The sequence below is a fragment of the Ptiloglossa arizonensis genome, chromosome 5, assembly GCF_051014685.1.
Source record: "Ptiloglossa arizonensis isolate GNS036 chromosome 5, iyPtiAriz1_principal, whole genome shotgun sequence".
In the NCBI taxonomy this organism is placed as follows: Eukaryota; Metazoa; Arthropoda; class Insecta; order Hymenoptera; family Colletidae; genus Ptiloglossa; species Ptiloglossa arizonensis.
The window spans coordinates 3,158,953-3,176,978 of NC_135052.1; the positions used below are offsets into that span (position 1 = coordinate 3,158,953).

General features: G+C 36.8%; 1 protein-coding gene and 1 long non-coding RNA gene across 3 annotated transcripts in view; one reads left to right on the forward strand and one right to left on the reverse strand.

Moving 5' to 3' along the window:
• The window catches only part of LOC143147009 (tRNA dimethylallyltransferase), a 128,073-nt gene extending 113,606 nt beyond the window's left edge, over window positions 1-14,467 (reverse strand). Inside the window, exon 1 of one of the 2 annotated variants that reach the window (XM_076311819.1) lies at window positions 14,255-14,467. In XM_076311819.1, the coding sequence (XP_076167934.1) occupies window positions 14,255-14,440 (186 nt within the window). In that variant the 5' untranslated portion in view covers window positions 14,441-14,467. The remainder of the gene's footprint in view (window positions 1-14,254) is intronic. The other variant, XM_076311820.1, reaches the window with a different exon arrangement.
• On the forward strand, window positions 9,733-10,922 carry LOC143147402 (uncharacterized). Its single transcript, XR_012992259.1, has 3 exons — window positions 9,733-10,054; window positions 10,130-10,270; window positions 10,703-10,922. It is a non-coding gene; the product is annotated as an uncharacterized LOC143147402 (long non-coding RNA).
• Window positions 14,468-18,026: the final 3,559 nt, after the last annotated feature.

Sequence of the window (18,026 nt, forward strand, 5' to 3'; positions counted from 1 at the left end):
GAACGATACCGGAATATACGCGACTTATTTTTAATTCGTTCGCGCAACCGCTACACTCCTCTCCGATCCGTGTTTCGTTCACCGGTAGAACGATCCTTTCGATTCAGAAGACACGCCGCTGACACACGCATCGTGGAATGAAAGAGCTTGCAATTTTCCTGCAACCGCATTCCCGTGCAGCAATAAAGACGCGGAACTCGAAAGGTCAAGGCCCAATGAGCGTTAAACGGCCACCGTTACCGCGAACGCTATCGAATTTCTATCGGGGCGCGTTAGCCACGAATTTGAAAATACGAAGCCGAAGAGGCGGCAGTGTTTTAAGGTCGATAACCCGGGAAACCGGTGAGTATTTCTGTTATTACTCCGCGAAGCCACGCACGCCCACGCGGACGGTCCAGAAAAACTTTCATTGAACCTTGGCTCGACTATTCGAAAGTACGAGATCGTATCGTAACAATTTTTCTGACGATGTTCGTCTATTCGGTGTAACTCTTGAGAGATTCTTTCGATCAATTTTGCGATAAATTATTATTATTATTACGCGGTCGATGGAATTCCGTTTAACGACTTTGCGAACGATTGGAAAACGAACGCAGTCCTCGACACTGGTCGTTAGAATTTCGATCCAATTATGGGGCGTCGTTGACAGACGGAGCAGAGAATAACTTGGAGACGATGTTCTATAAAATAAAAATAACAACTGTCGTCTCTTTCGATGCGCATGAATAATTGTAAAATTATACAAAGACGTAATCCCCCCACCGAATTATACAACATCCTTGCTTAACCGTGATAAGCTTCGACTTGTACAATTCCTACAATAAGCGCACAGCGCGGTGCATTAATCATAAAGGTATAATTAACTTCTCCTGAGGACCTTAATCAAGAAACGTATGACGCACCCGCTGTTGTTCATCTTAAACGTCACTGCATGAGCTGTTTTGCCAGTGAATCTGATTAATGGAAAAACTTCGAAGGAAAAAATTAAGTTTTGCCGTTGAAATGTTTGACTAATGACATACTTTTCGCAATGTTCCTTCTGCTTCCATGACAAATTATAAATGATTCAAAATACTGATTCTAATACAATTTCGTTTAAAGTGATTTACCAATGAATCAAATATTTTATATAAATATTAATATCGTACATTAATAATATTGTAGGAAAAATTGTACTCGTATCGCGTGTACGTATCGTGCATACGATACATTGGTTATACGCGAATAATTCGATGTAAGATTTTGTTATAAAATTTTCTGACACATCGCGACGAATTATTTCTTGCGCTTTCCTTTAACAGTTTCGGTAATCGTTATATTTTAAACAAAATTGCATTCGCAAGACAAAGAGTTTCGACTGCTCGAATAAGATGTAAATGAGAATAAATTTGGATCATTATTTCCCGTAATTCAAGTGTAACGTATTAACCAAACATAGCGACTTACGGTTGCTGGTAGTAAATTATAATACCTTGCTATCTGGCCAGGGATTTGAAAAAATAAACTTTCTTACATACACAAACGCGATAAAAAAATCTATAGGTATTTCGGAAAGGGAGTCTCCCGAAATATCAAGATTAATACGTACGAAATAAAGAATTAAAAAATTCATTAAATCGTACAAACATAACGACACTTGTATATTGAAACGAAGACATGCGTAGACGACAAAACATATACAATACCTTATCCACTCGGCTCACATTACACATTGATAATAATAACACTGGAACCAACTTGTGCAATTTCGTTACAAAACTACTTAAACACTTCGCTTCAAATTTTACAATATTCTCATCACAAGTGCATTCAATGTCTAATACCGTATCGTGCATTCTTATTTAAACACGTTTGAAAATTCGTCAATTTTGAACCATTTGCACGTTGTAATCTCACAAATTAATTACATACTTTCTTCGTACTGTATCAGTTACTTGTGAAGTCGTTTATATTTCCCAGAAGAGAGCCTATCGAATATTATCATCGAGTAATCAAAGGTACAAAAACGAATTCGTTGTTGATCCATCGAATTAAAGATATACATGTTTTATCGCATAGAGGACTATTTGTCGATCAACAACTCGAAGCAGTGATAACACGAAACGTATCACTTGGATCGAATTGGGCCTTTTCTGTACTTATTACCGAAATGTAAATACAAAGAATCCTAGTTCCTTCAACTCGAATAACAAATGAACAACACAGTAAGTACTTCGCCCGGATAATTGACGTTCACGAAAGCTACAGCCGAACTGACAAAATTCCACGATAATTTCACCAGATTGCGCGTAAATTGATCGCACGTGCAAAACAAACTCAACGATCTTTTACGATCGAAACTGAAATACTTCCCATAAAATTGAAAAACTCGCAACGCGAACGTATCGTTCGAAAGCTCGAAGGACAGAATATTTTTTGTCCGTATTTCGAGGTATTCCCTGTAATTTTATCCACGGGTGTAAAAATAATTTCGCGTTAATTCGAAGTTCACGATGTACAACAGATCTCCTGACTGGTACAACGGGCACGCCGCTGAATAAAAATCGGAATGGTTTCGCTCGACATCAAAAAGAAGGTATAAAATAAAGAAAGGAGAATACGAAACGGGAGGGAAACTTCCACTGACTGGCAGAGAAAACCGCAGGGTTGAAAATTAGAAGGGAGCCACCGACCACAAAGTTATGCGCTGCGTCATGTCCTTCTAATTCCCAGCCTTTCAATCGAAAAGCTGCGGGTCATTTTGAACCGACTGGGCTATTCCCGGATTAAATTCAACGCAACGCGGCTTCCATCTCTCCTGTTTAAACTTTTATTTTCATGCGCGATTGAAACATTGTATACACACATGGCGATGTTCTAGAGCGCGTTTTGTCCTTTGACACAGCGTCTCTTTTCTTTTTTTTTTTTCTTTTTTTCTTTTTTTTTTTTTTTTTTTTTTTTTTATTCGACTATTTTAAACTTCGAGGTCAGGAACTACGTGTATGTGCGTAGTCGGTTTCAATAACAAAACGTTAAACCCTGCCTCGCGTAACCGCGATGCTAATCGGACCAAAAAGTTCCGATTCTGTTAAAAAATTCATTTAAGCGTAACAAGTTATCGCGAAATCCCTTGCCGTTGAAGAAAATAAACAAGCATCGCGTGTTTTGACCAGCAAATTGTAATTTAAACTCGAACAACCTTGACTGAATTGTAACAGTTTATTGGTCCGAGTATAAAGTAGAGAAAAATACTTGTGTGAAAATTATGAATTTTTCATTTGCTTAAATTTATTTTACGTTTACAAACTGTACAATTCAACTAAGTGCGATTGTCCCTTGATAAAATTAACCGTACGTAATTTTATGTATAACAATTGTTTTTGAAAAGGATAGAATTTAATTAAATGTATTAGGCCACGTACCTAGAAACCACCAAAAGAAGGCAATGGTGTAAAAAAAGAAACGAAAAATCCCCGGTGAAACTACAATTGAGAATCACTTCCATTTCGGTAAAATTAAAACATTCCGTAGGACGGTCTGTTCATCCAACTTGGTCACGGAGCCGTGAATTTTTCGGCAGGCTAAGAACTCGAGTTGTCTTTTCCTTTTCTGCACTTCGACGTGCATTTGTTTCGGAATTCTTTCGCTATAGATTGTTATGGAGCTCGGTTGCCCCAACAATGTAACCAGACTGAGTTAGTCTAAATTTAGTACACCGATCGGTATGCGATTATAACGAAACCGAGATATTTCGTGAGCCTGCTTTAAGGTACCGTTCGCTAGCACAAGATATCTCGTGAGCAGTATGTGCGATGTAACAGTACTTCGAAGCGTTCGATATTGAAGGCGATTTTTCGGAAAAACGGTTAAGCGATAAAATATACATATTCTAGGATATATCGCCACTCCGGTATACAGTGGCTCAAAGTAAAACTCGGACACTTGCATATTTTTGTTTTATGAAGGGATAATTAATGTATAGCACGAATTAAATGAACGATTGAGTAATTTTTATTAAGCTGCAGTTACAGACATACAAACCCGTGAAAAATGAAAACAAAATTACGATGTATTAATCAAATAAGAAACAAAGTATCACACCGAACGGAAGTTCATCTCAAACTAAAACTCGGACAATAGAGAATTTTTATGTATGTATATGTATGTCTTACATTATTTTTAATACTTAGTTGGCAGTCCTTTGTTTGTTTTGACAGCTTTCAATCGATTCGGAATTGATCGCACTAATTTTTCACAATATGAAAGGTCAATCTTTGCCCATTCCTCTTGCAGTGCCTTCTCCAAGTCTTTCGCATTAGAGATGGTGTGGTTTTTTAGTTTTTCTTCCAAATATGCCCATAAATGCTCGATTACGTTTAAGTCTGGTGACTGAGGAGGTGTTTCAATAACGTGCGGACAATGATAAAGCAACCATAAACGAACATTATGAGCCCGATGTTTTGGGTCATTATCTTGGTAAAAACTGAAACACTCGGCAATACCCAATTTTTGGACACTATCCATTAAATTTTCTTTTAGAATCTCCAAATACTTTTTGTGGTCCATTATTCCGTTAATGATATGAAGGTTTCCTGGTCCAGCAGCTGACATGGATCCCCAAACCATAATGGAACCACCCCCATGTTTAACAGTCGGTCGCAAGTTTTCTTCTCGGAGTTCTTCATTTGGCTTTCTCCAAACATATGTTTGCCCATCAGAGCGAAAAATATTGAATTTACTCTCGTCCGTGAATAATACAGTTTTCCAAAATGAAAAATCTTTATCTTTGTAAAGTTTTACGAACTGTAATCTTTTCGAACGATTCCTCTTGCTTACAAAGGGTTTCCTTCGGGCGACTCTGCCACTGAAATTATTTTTCCTTAATATAATTCTTACTGTTTCTGGATTTGCTTTTTTCCCAAGATATCTCTTTGCTTCTATAGCTAATTTTGGAGCACTCAATTTTGGATTTTTTTTTACTTGTCTTACCATCCAACGTTCTTCGGATTCTGTGAATATCTTTCGTTTGCTTGGTTTGGACTGGTTTTCCACACTATTTCTCGTTCTGAATCGTTTTATTACGTCGTGAACTGTAGAGTGGCTTCATTTCACTATTTTTGCAATATTTCGGACTGATAAACCGTCTTTGAAATGGTTTATAATGAGCTCTCGAAGTTCGAACGACGTTTGTCCAGATTGTCTACCCATGTTCAGATTTGAAAACGAAAATTCACAAGAGTAAACGAATTTCTACGATTTGCAGTACAACTAACACTGGCATTAATGGAACTCTATGGCAAACTAACTGATACTTCATTTGTTTTCGTTCGTTTTTTTTCATATACAACTGTATAATTACAACATTGTCACTTGTCCGAGTTTTAGTTTGAGATGAACTTCTGTTCGATTTGATACTTTGTTTCTTATTTGATTAATACATTGTAATTTTGTTTTCGTTTTTCATGGATTGTATGTCTTAATAAAAGTTACTCAATCGTTCATTTAATTCATGCTCTACATTAATTATCCCTTCATAAAACAAAAATACGCAAGTGTCCGAGTTTTACTTTGAGCCACTGTATATTGCATTCGATTTCATCCGTATGGTATTCGTCGTGATCAGAGAGTCGTCTAATCGGCTGGAAAACCAGCGTTAAAATATTTTTGTACCGTTAGCAACGAAAGTAGGGAAAGATTGTAATTCTTTTGAAAAGAAAGGCGAAAGTACCGTCACAATCCACGCATATATGTAGTAAAACATTGGTCGCGAGTCTTCTCAAGGGCCACGTTGACAAAGGAACCTCGTAAATTTTGCGTCATTGCCTCGTGGATTTAAAACCGGTTGGTCAAGTGGCTTATACGTACGTGACCAGCTGTAATTCACGATTTTTACCGCACTTTTCATATCGTTCGTAACAGACCCTATCCACGATTACTAAAGCACATCGTGTACCATGCAGGAATTTTCGTTTACGCGTGAATCATTTCTCGATCAATTTCAACTTTTCTAGCGATCGTAACGAATCGGTTTTAGTCACGAAGAGCCGAGCTGAAAGAAATTTCAGACGACCAGAGATATTACTACAGATATTACCCAGTAGATTTCGAATCGTAAAACAGAAATCAAGATTAACGATTTTCACCGTTAGTTAATGAGCTAAAATAAGTTACACATTGTACCGTTCTCTCTAAAATTATGCGTATTTTTAATTTCGCGTTATCATCGAACCTGTAAAGCGAACGAAAAATTAAACCGTCAAGTAGGTACGTTAAAATCAACTTGGAAAGTTTTTAGTCGTAACAAGCATGATCGTAATGCTTTCAGGCACGTAATTACAGTACTCCTCGGTGTACGATGCAAGGGTAATAAATAAGCTAAAATAGTTAGAAAATATATCCAATGGAATGTAATTCGTTACAATGGTATACAATTACTTCCATTTGTTCCAGTCTCTCTCCAAGTTCGAGCGTACGATGATTCGACAAACGAGTCAACAATTTGAGCAAAATGTATCGATTCCCGTGGAAAGTTCGCGTGGGTCCTTGGACTAAAGTTAGAAGATTTGATTCGTGGTTGTACGTACGAGAAATTCCGTCTCTCGTAATACGAGGCGCCATTCTCACGAGCAATAGCGGAAGTTTTTCATGCGCGGCACGGAGTGGTTTTTCTGACCGAAACGACGAAAACTATTTTGAATTCAAGGACCGCGGTGCGTTGCCTTCCGCGAATCACCGTCGTGATAAATTATCAACAAAAGCGGCATCATCGCGTGTCCGAAAAGCCTGTCCGAGATTCTTTAACCATCTACGTGTCCTTTGACAGTTGACATTTTTGAAGCTTAGAAACATACTCGCTCGGAACGGACGAGGTTTCTCTTTACTCGACGAATGAATGAAAATATCGAAAAATGTTTATTAATAACACTTTCGTACTTCGATCCCAGGAAACTGGATCGCAAATTGGATTCGTGTACAATACGTATCGTCGATGATATGTGAATTCTTTTCAGCATTATTGAAGTATTATATATGAACACGAGAAACCTTGTCAGCAATTATTATGCAATTATTATTGCAGAAATCGACTATTTTATATCGAGCCGAGATCGAACTTCACGCGTACGGTATTAGTTTGAATTCGAAGCACGAAACTAATCGAGAACACGATAAATGTCTCGGCGATTGTTTTAACATAAACGGTTGATCGTGATTAAAAAGATACGGGTATACGTAACGTACCGTTTGAAATTACCGATTCATTTAATAATTTATATCCACTTACACCGGAAGTCGTTGACACACGAATAAAATTCGGTTAGAAAAATACATATGTATTTGGAATTCAAATACGGCCATTGACTATGATCGACGCTCGACCATAGGCGAGGTCGACGCCAGTGGCGAAAATGTTAACCGTAAAATGATTTCCGAGGTGCCAAGTTCTTCGTGACTCTCGCATGTTTAATTTTCACAGTGGTTAGTAAACCCTACCGCGTCGTTAAATATTCCCATTTTTTATCGATCTCGACGAGCTCGTTACACTTGTTCAAAGTTCGTGCTATAAATTTTACAATAGTTTGTATACCGTGATCACGAATTTCATCATTTCAAGTACCAAAATTAAGTTTCTTCGGAACCGCGTAATCTTGACGAAAAATGGTAAGAAAATTATTTTTTGTCCATACGTTCACTCGAACCGTCGTTGATAAATCTACGTTCTTTCGGAGCCACTCGATCCGTGTATTTTAATGTTAAATAAAACATTTCCTGTTCGTCGATGAAATTAATAAGAACGTTATTGCCGCGCGGCATAAATATGGGACAAAGTGTTGCAAATGAAGTCCCCTGAATAATTACAAGCGATACCGTATCGATTGCATTTGTATTCCACGACGAATAATTCGTAATGTCTGCACCGTACTCGTGACGTTACAAGATACAGTATTTTAATAATATCGATTGCGCGAACGCGATTATTAAAATGTTCGGTAAATTCGTAACGACAAATTGCACGAATCAATTTCCCTACTCAGAGTCCAATTAACGTTGTAATTGTCAAACGTACCGTTCGAAGCCCGTCCGTGCAACGTTTTGCAACGTTTTGCAACGCGTAGCAGCAGTATCATTACACTTTCAACTGAATACTATAACCACTGACAATTAGGTAGCCGTCTATTTACGGTGTTACACAAATTGTGAGCTACATGTGCCTTTCGTGCTCGTTTGCTCGAACGAGAGCAAAAGTTCTACGGCTCCTAATAGAGGGTTCCATGGAAACCTTCACTTTCTTCGATCGTACATCGAATAGATTGATTCTGACCCGCATTGCTCGTGATCCACGGCACGCTGGTTAAGTCTATTTCACGGGTCTAACGAGTCCCGAATTATGACGTACCTTTCGTTCAACAGCGGTCAGAACCTCTGGCGAAGAAGACAATGCATATTCCAACGACACGCTTGTCAGCCAATCGTGCATGTCCCGCCAAAACCACAATCACAGACAAAACGATTAACGAAACTCGCAAAAAGGAAAAAGAATCGACAGAAAATTTCTAAATACAACTTGGAAAATATGCTACGACTGTTAAAAATATTTATCGTTCTAATGTCGGCTATCTGAACGGTTTCGAAAGGAAAAATGACAAGGCACACAAGAGGAAGCGAATAAATGTGAAATTTAAGGAAAGAGAACAAAGAGACAAGGAATTGTAAAACGGTTCAAACACGTACTTGCGACGAGACGAACGATACCGTTAACAAGTTTGCTACGTTGGAACACACGACGCAAAGTCGTTCGTGAAATTCCAAACTGTTCGCAACAGTCGGTGCATTCGACATCTGAAAAATATCCTTGACCAATTCCGCTCCGTTGACCATTCGCGACGCGTATCAAAGTCCTAACGCAAACCCAGCGAGCATCGACGTTACGGACTCTTAACACCTCGTAGATCGAAACTTTTGAATCTACCGTGAAAATTTCACGGTAACTCGATACCTCGCGCGGTAGGATTCTCCAATCGAATATGTTCCAATAAGCGATCGCGGCGGCCTCTTGCGTTTCGTCCGTTTCGGGCCGCGAGCGTTCAGTTTCGAATTCCTTCGAAGTCTAACAACGATGTTAAGATTCAACGAGCCAAGTGCTCGGAACACACCACGACTCGGCAACCCGTATATCCAGTTCATCGACTTTTGGTCGACCCTGTCGAGTAACGTTCCATTGATTCTGTCCCTGAAACCGCCAAACCAGAAGGCCTCTGGCTCCGTTGCCTCGGAGGCCGAGAATTACTCCGTTAGCGGTGGCTGACAGCGGACGATGTCTCCCCGGAGGATTTTATCACCGCGAGGAACAACGAATCCCTACCCGTGGCCGCGTGCTCGACAATTTCACGATGAAAGATCCCTTCTTCTCCCGTTCGATCCCGTGTAGGAAGAATCTTGGGGGCGGTACCGCGAACCCGAAGAAATTTGCAGATATCTTTTTTCGGCGCGCGTGTGGGCAGACACGTGTCCGATTTTGTCCGGGTTCCCTCGACGCGCAGTCAACAGAAGGCGTGTAGTTTATGCACGCAACCGAAAACGCGCGTGGACTCGAACACCGAGCGCCTCAGAGTTACCCAACGAAGAGTATCTCGTTATTATTAACACCGGCGGTCTGCGCCGGAATCGGAGAGCACTTCGTTCGCAGTGTCGAACGAGCAACAAGTGACAACGGTATCGATAGTATCGGGATCGATTCGAATTTATTCCGATAATTTCCAGCTCTGATTCAGCGTAGGGAAATATATCGAGCAGGAAAACTGTTCCATTAACGCTGAGTCAGAGACGGAAATTATTGGAACGAATTTCAACCGATCCTGATCCAAACGAACAATCGTAAAACCGTCTTCGAAATGGGAAATTTGAATCGAGGGTAGAAATATTCACCATTCGAATCTTCGAAACCTTGAACACGCACGCGATAGGTAGTGTTTAGCGATACAGGGAGAACGTAAATGAAGTTTGAATGAAAAAAGAATCCTGAACGAGACGTATATAGATCAAACGATATCTTGTATTGGATTATTTAACGGGACTCGTAGGTTGCTGTAAAATTGAATAAAATATACGTCGGCGAAGAATCTTCGTTCTTGATACAAATCTTTGCTTTCAGACGGGAGCACATTCGAGCAAAATTATGGTAATGAAAGTCGAAACTGTGTACGACGATAAATAACAAAGAGACAAATAAACATAAAATATTGGAAAAGTTGGAAGGAGTCGCGGTTCAACGGAATGGAAAGACCACCAATGGGTACGTGATTTATAACAACGTGTAAATCTTACGAGGGCGGGATGTGAAAACACAGATCACCGTCGAAATGAAAATAATTAATCGAAGTTATATATAATGAACGAAAACACTAGAAGTCGTCCGGGGAGGCGTTATGAAATAACTAAAAGAGGAAACGTCATTGTGACCGATACGGAACACGTGATTTACACATGAGAGCGAAATCACGTGCGAGCCTGCGTTTAAAAACAGAATCGGCCTCTGACGAGTCGAAATGACACTCACTGCGAAAATATGCGCCGAGACCGCATCGAAACAATGACACTTGTACTCGCCGCGTTAAATATTTATTATTTAATTGAAAAAAAAAAAAAGTAAATAAATACGCGATAAGAGAAGTTGCGCGAAAGAATGAAATACCGCCGCAACGAGCTAAATGTTTCTTATTTTCAGACTAACGTCGACATTGAATGCAGTTTAATTATTCATCGTCTAAAGTTTTTCCAAGAATTATGAAAGAGGTAGCGAAATGTCAACGTTAATGACGAAATTAATCCGAAACGTTCGTACATAATACACCGCATCGATAATTTTCTTCCACATTTGTACAAACAGCCTCACGGTCTGTTACGATCCAGTGGATGTAATATTAATTATCAATACACAGTACTTGCACGAATTTAATCTTAAACGCAACGAAAAACGATGTACAGCGATAAAGCTGTACTCCTGAATGATTTTATTCCCGACTTTTTATTACCTTTTAATCATGCTTGTTTCACGAATAACCCAGGCAGGGGGGAAGGTACCAACAGAAGCAAAAGGTCGTTTGATATAGCATATATTTTCTTTTTTTTTTTTCTTCTACGGTCTTGTTTCACGTCGCATCGAGTGATGGTCATTAGCGATGAAACTCGGTCTATATTTAACGGTAATGAATCGACATAAAATATACATCGTCGAAGAAGTAAAAGAACGTAAACTCTCGAATTGGATGGAAGAAAGGAAACGGGGGAAATTGTAAATTAGAATATTCGACAATTATTTGAAAATAAGTTTCAACGTCTTCAGCGTCGGTCGTATTATTAATTCAAAGACCGAAAAGGAACCGGAAATCCCACGACCCTTTATTCAGCGCACACTCCAAGAGAACAGAGTTTAATTCAATCCACTTGCTTTACAACGAGCTATCATGCGAGCTTTACTACTTTGTATTTATACAGTTTGCTTCCACGCTGCAAGATAATAAAACTCACTCGAATATATTAATAAAGCCCGAGATAAAGTCGAGCCGTCCATTAATGCGGAAGATGTACATATGTAAAGTAATGCGTCAATTGGTCGAGCACTTTACGTAACTTAATTTATCTCTCGAATGAATTCTTCTTACAATCGAGTTCCAGAGAACAGTTTAAAGAATTCTCTGGAACTGATATACCTACCGTAAAAGGATTCTCGAGAGTTTTCAATCGCATTCTAATTCCTTTCGCGGTGATATTTCAAACGGTACGTTGAACGATTTCGAATTAAATATCTTGTCGGTGTACTTAAATTGTGTATCAATATTAGGTAGCCATAAAGGTTCTGCTATTAAACGCGAAACAGAATCGTCGATAATATCTTAAATTCGAACTTGAATCACATCTTCTCGCAATATCTACGTATCGTGCAGAGAATCTGTAACGATCATTCTTTGAAGTGATAATTTACTTCTTACGAAGACAACAATTTACAGAGCTTACGCGACGATCCAACGTGTTCGAAAGATCTGGCCAACAGTTGAAAATTTTACGTCGAAAAATAATTCGAGCGACGTTAGACGTGAACTTAACAAATACCAAGGTTTGCACCGCCATAAAATTCAAACGTCACTGCACACAGGCATTGAATACAATCCATATTTAAAGCGGGCAGTGACGTACGCCTGGAAGCGCGAGAACCCGAAAATGTCAGCACAACTGTTAAATTAGAATGAAAATTGAAATATGTACCGGAACCAGCACTTCGTCCCAACAATTTCAACCCAAGGCTCGGTATTGCGATCGATCATTTTTTTTTTACGATTCAATTGCTGCTGAGAACTGTTCTTGTTTAAAAACTTACAATGTGGAATTATTCAATTACGTTGATACGTTCGTATCGGTACATTTAAAAGTTATGTATTCGAAATATTGGAATAGTCTCTAATTCCCCTATCGATGGTGCAAATAAAGTTGAATCGTATACGTTAAATGTGTTGTGACCAAAATTTTCATCCTATCGTTAAATTTCCATTTAAATTTGTTACAAGTTTTTCTGTCCTTCGTTGATTCGAATTCTTACTCAAATGATCTCTTCTCTCGATTAACTCGAATTAACGATGTTCGATCGTGCGATGGGAAACTAGAGTATCGATTATTGTAACAAACTTTAATCGAGAGATTTCTACTTATTAAAAGACAGATACTTGATTTTCCAAGCGGAATGTAAATTTCCGTTACCGAAACGCTTGGTAGAAACGTTGACACGTATCAAGATCAGCGACAAAGCGGTAGGAAGATAATTACGAACACGTCATTTCCGACAAAATTTCAGTCGCCTTTATGTCACAGGCGTATAATTAAACGACCCTCCCCAGTTACTTTATACAAATGGAAGAGCAAGACAATTAGAGTGATTAACTCGAGACTCTTCGAATGTAGCCAGACCAAAATCTACCACTGTAAAGAAAGTAACAAAGGAGGGCGATTATCCAAACATTTCTGGTCGGGTAGTGATGATCGTTTGTATCAAAATTGAATTGGAATCTCGAAGATTTCTTATCGCGAAAGATTATTCGGGTTCTCGGTGCCAAATTAAAAACGAATTTTTATCCGACAGAATCGAGTACCCATGCGGGGTGTTAACTTTGAAGAACTTTAAACAAAAATTCTTAGCGGAAGCATTTGTGAACTTTTATAACAATCGTCAATGGTCACGGAGCGTCTGGACTGCTATCGTAGCATTTAATTCGATTCAAATTGACCACCAATTCGTGAACGTCGTTCGTAGATGTATACTGATAAAAGTTATATTTAAAAATATATTTAAATTTTATAAATTTTTTGGCATATCTGTCAACAATTTATTGGAACAATATCGTAAATTTCGGATACAAAGCAATATAACCAGCAGACAAGTCACGTGTTACGGAGAAACTTTCGTGTAAGTTACGAATGACCTAACCTTAACTGCGACCGGCCTACCGTCTAAGGATTAACGGTCAAGTAAATGACTTTATTATGGTGAACATTACCGATAAAAAGGCATTTACGATCCAATCATTGATCTAAAACGTGGATAAATATACATTTCTATTCAAGTTTTCTTAATCACTTAACACGAGAGAAAAACGTGTCAATATTACGACTGCATAGTCGATATCGTAAAACACGTGTCGAAATACACAGAAAAATACTACGTTTGTATTTACAAATTCATCATTTCTTCAACTATTAGAACATTGTGCAGTAACTGTAGTGGTGTAACTAGGTTGTCACAGTTGTAAATTATACGATGTAGAATTAAAAGTGCATTCAAAAAATGCACAATGAATGTAAAAATCACGTTCTACTTGCATCGAAGCGCAATAACGCACGACACAGCTGATAAGTGAACCAGTGTATAAATACCCACACGCGTTAACAATATCGATGGTTTTACCACTGAAACACAACACACTCGGATGACCACTTCGATTTTGCAATAGTAAAATGTAAACAAGACTGAATATCAAAAGCTGAATAGAACTGCATGGTACAAACAGTTTAACATTTGGTATCTTTTAACTCGTAAAATCGTTTCTACGAATGAGATATTTTATTTCAAATAATAAAGAGGTTAGCTCGTTTAAAATATTAAATCGAAATGAAATTAAAGCGAACCGTTTTGTATATTCACCGGTAATAAACAACTTTAAAACATGCACCTAACCTACAAAGGCAACGGCATAATCACTACACAAGAAGCAACAGTTTTCTATCTTACCTGCATACTGTCAGCCGAAATAATTTCTCCGGAGAATCTGCGTGCTATTTCGATACCTAAACGCGATTTTCCACAACCCGTGGAACCCAAAATAGTTAAAACTGGCACACGCGACATATCGACCTTTCCGTAATCGCTCTTCGCTATTCGGAACTGCGCATGCGTCATTTCAATCCGCATGTGCATCTTGTTCCGTCGTTCCAGTCACGTGATTCAAAAAGGCGGTCGATTTTAAATAAGAATCCGTAAAGTTTACATATGTACCTAACGCAGAGAATAACATTAATGATAGATGTTGATTACTTATTTGAGAAACTAATGCAATCTTTGATATTTCACTTCAACATGTGATACAATACTATGTCCAATTACATTTTGAATAATGTTATAGTGTTATCTTATAATATTAGTAAAATATTATCATATTATTGCATTGTAATAATATTACAGTACTAATGTTCGAACTGTTTAAATGATATAATAACAGGACAAGATGCTAATTATGAATTACTAATTGCAATAACTTGCAAATCTTGTTTTTCTTTATCTTCTGTTGTATTCTATTTCCTTCTACAATAGAATTTGTTCATACAAATTTGTTCATAGAATTACATATTTGAATTTCAGTTGATTAATAAAATTATTATTACGAATCTTTATTAATGGATTATAGATATCTCCAACGATAAAATATATGAACAAAGAAGTATTGAAATACCTTACGTAATTTATTAATACAAAATAATTATAATTTATTCAAATGTTAGCGATTACCTAACACTTAAGCAATTCAGGAAAATGTACATCTTAGTACTATTATACAATGCAACGTCGTTAAACACTGTAATGTTTATATCCTCTCTGGAATTTTAGATTTAAGTTGCGAATATGATCAATAATTACGTTTCAAATTACCCAGCATTGAAATTTAGCTGATTAAGCATAACATATGTATTAATCTAAGATGTATATTTCAACATCAATTACTACGAAAAAGCATATAACATGTCATTACAACTGATAATAGATATAACGTATTGTTAAAAATTACGAATAGTTCATACCCTGAGGTTTCATTGCGCAATAACGAACTACGATCACATTACAAATGATAGTATGCTGGAAAGTTAATTTGTTTATCTCGATTCAAAAGTAAAGTTGAATTTTATTAAAATTATGCTATTCTATATTATTTACGTACATACGTAAATAAGTATGTTCCGCTTGTGAATGAGTTAAAAACTTTGGTTTCTTTTTAAAACTGTTCGTGAAACTTATTACCGTATTATAATTTTTATGTTTTTCTAAAACAATATTAAATCAAATATTTCTGTCTTTATTCAAGTACCAATATTGTAGACATATCACTAGTACTTTTGTTAATTTCTGTTATTAGATTTAATAAGAAAATTCAAAAAATCAAACGAAAGTGTAAACTCAAGTAAAAATGTCTATAATTATCTTGTTCCCTGCATTGTTTTGACTATTAAAACATTTTCCAGAAGAAGTCTTTTTTAACGCAATACGTAGGAAATTAATCGACTACCTCTGATCTTTGGAAAAATGAAAATCAATAGTAGAGTGGGAAAGCAAATAGTGGCGCCATGAACAATCAACATTTCATGCGACTTATGGAAACAGCAATGCTGTTTTTATACCATTGTTCTTAGGATTAAACACTGGTGATACCCCACACAGTTTTGCGTGACAGCTGTTCGTAATCTATAATACTATTTGGCCAATCTAATTAAATATGTACCAGCAACTCGTGCGTTTATTTCCTTTAATTGAAGAAAGATAGAGTCCAGACATTTCTATTGCTTAGAATAGAATATATATTCCAAACAAAAAATCTAAGATATTTTTCAGTTTGTACAGCTGTCTGATAATACGATATATCGACTGATTGGATCTACATATCAATGATTTCCACTTAAAAATTAAGATATTTATACATATATCTTATGCAAGTTTCAAATCTATGTTCACGATTCCTAGATAGCGGCTGAAGAGTAAAATTTGTATGTTTAATTACCAAATTAATATTCAAAAACACCAACAAACTGTTAAAATTATGAGGCGAGCCAAAACACGTGAAAGTAATTATTCTATGTAATTTCACTGGTAATTTAATAAACTTTATAAACTTTTACGAAAACAGATTTCATTTTATCAGCACACCGGTCAAATTTTGACTTCAACTTTAATTAAACTGTAACAATTCGCGGGAGATGCTCTTCAAGACTATATACATAATACCAGCAAATGATGTAATAAAAAAACTGTGGGTACTGGATTTTTTCCTTCAGGACTGTCCAGATTACGAAATGAATGTATTCATCTTCTTTTACATCAGTTGCTGACTCAAAAGAAAAATAACAATGTCAAACAACTTAATAATACCATGAAAAACATAAAAAGGTACATGCGAAAGTATTTAAATCGTAAGAGTAAACCATTTGAACACTTGCCATAATAAAGTAATTTTTCAAAATAAAGAATTATGTGTGTCATCGATTGTTAATTTTTTGATAAGCGTTCCTGACTTGTTTTGTGTGCAGAATAATAAAAATAATCCATTCGTGAGAAAGGACATGTGGTTTCGTCAAAAGAAACAGCATAAATATGTATTGCGTTATTGCACTTGAAAAGACAATTATGTCACAGTAAGACAGTTCTTATTAAGCTATTCGAATTTTTCGTTTACAAATTGTTTCCACGTTCGCTCAGAAGTTATCTAAAATGCATCCCACTTTCTAAAATTATCCTGTATATCGTGTACCGTTATACGAGAAAATATAATATATTTTTTAAACTGTCATATATTATATCGTATCTATCTTCGTGAGTATACACTGTATAAACTTCATATACAATAGACGATGTAACGAAAGAACCCTTTTCTTTATTTAAGTATAATTTTTATTATATTCTTCCTATACCGTTTTCACAAGGTACATATCCCCCAGCATTCGTTATCGGGTTAGTTACGCGTCTTCAAACATTTTTATTGCATAATCACTTTAATAGGACTATTTGCTAAGCCACCGTCTAACTGGTACAGTTGATTCAGTCTTGCTTCTCGTGAAAAAAAAACAATTTCATGCTTTTCTTTATCCTCACGAGTGTTGATAAGATAACGCAGCTGCATGAAAAAAAAAGTTTCGTTTTACCTGGTGGTAAGAAATCCCTGATAGTTTTTATCTCTAAGATTTTACATAGTTACCATTAAGATACGCGGGATCTCATCCTAAAACGAGGGGGGACCAACGACCGATACGGCCAACAGATACGCTTATTTTGTAATTCAAAATCATCGTATTATCAGTTTTACCACTAATTATCGTGGTTCCTTTAACAACTGCATCCTATATAATAAGACAAAAAGTGCTGACCCAGACCTTTGAAACGATACCCTCTGGAAATTATTTCGAAATAGTCCCTTGCATAGAACGAATCCGAACATTTATTAAATCTTTCGAATACCAAAACCCATAATCCTATACAGATTCTCAATTCTGCCAAATACTTGAAAAATTTACTTCGTTTGTTAAAAAATCACAAATGTTCAACGATACCGTACGTTCGCGGGAAAAAGTGCAAAATCACCGTATAATTGATAAACGAGAGCCACTCTATTTACAATCACAATTTTCTCAAATTGTATCGTCCAATCAAGGACATTGTAAATTGAAAGAATTTTCTACTTTTTCGCAGACCGTATTGATTCTTTTATTCAAACGAAAAGTTTTAAAATAAAATCCGATCTTAA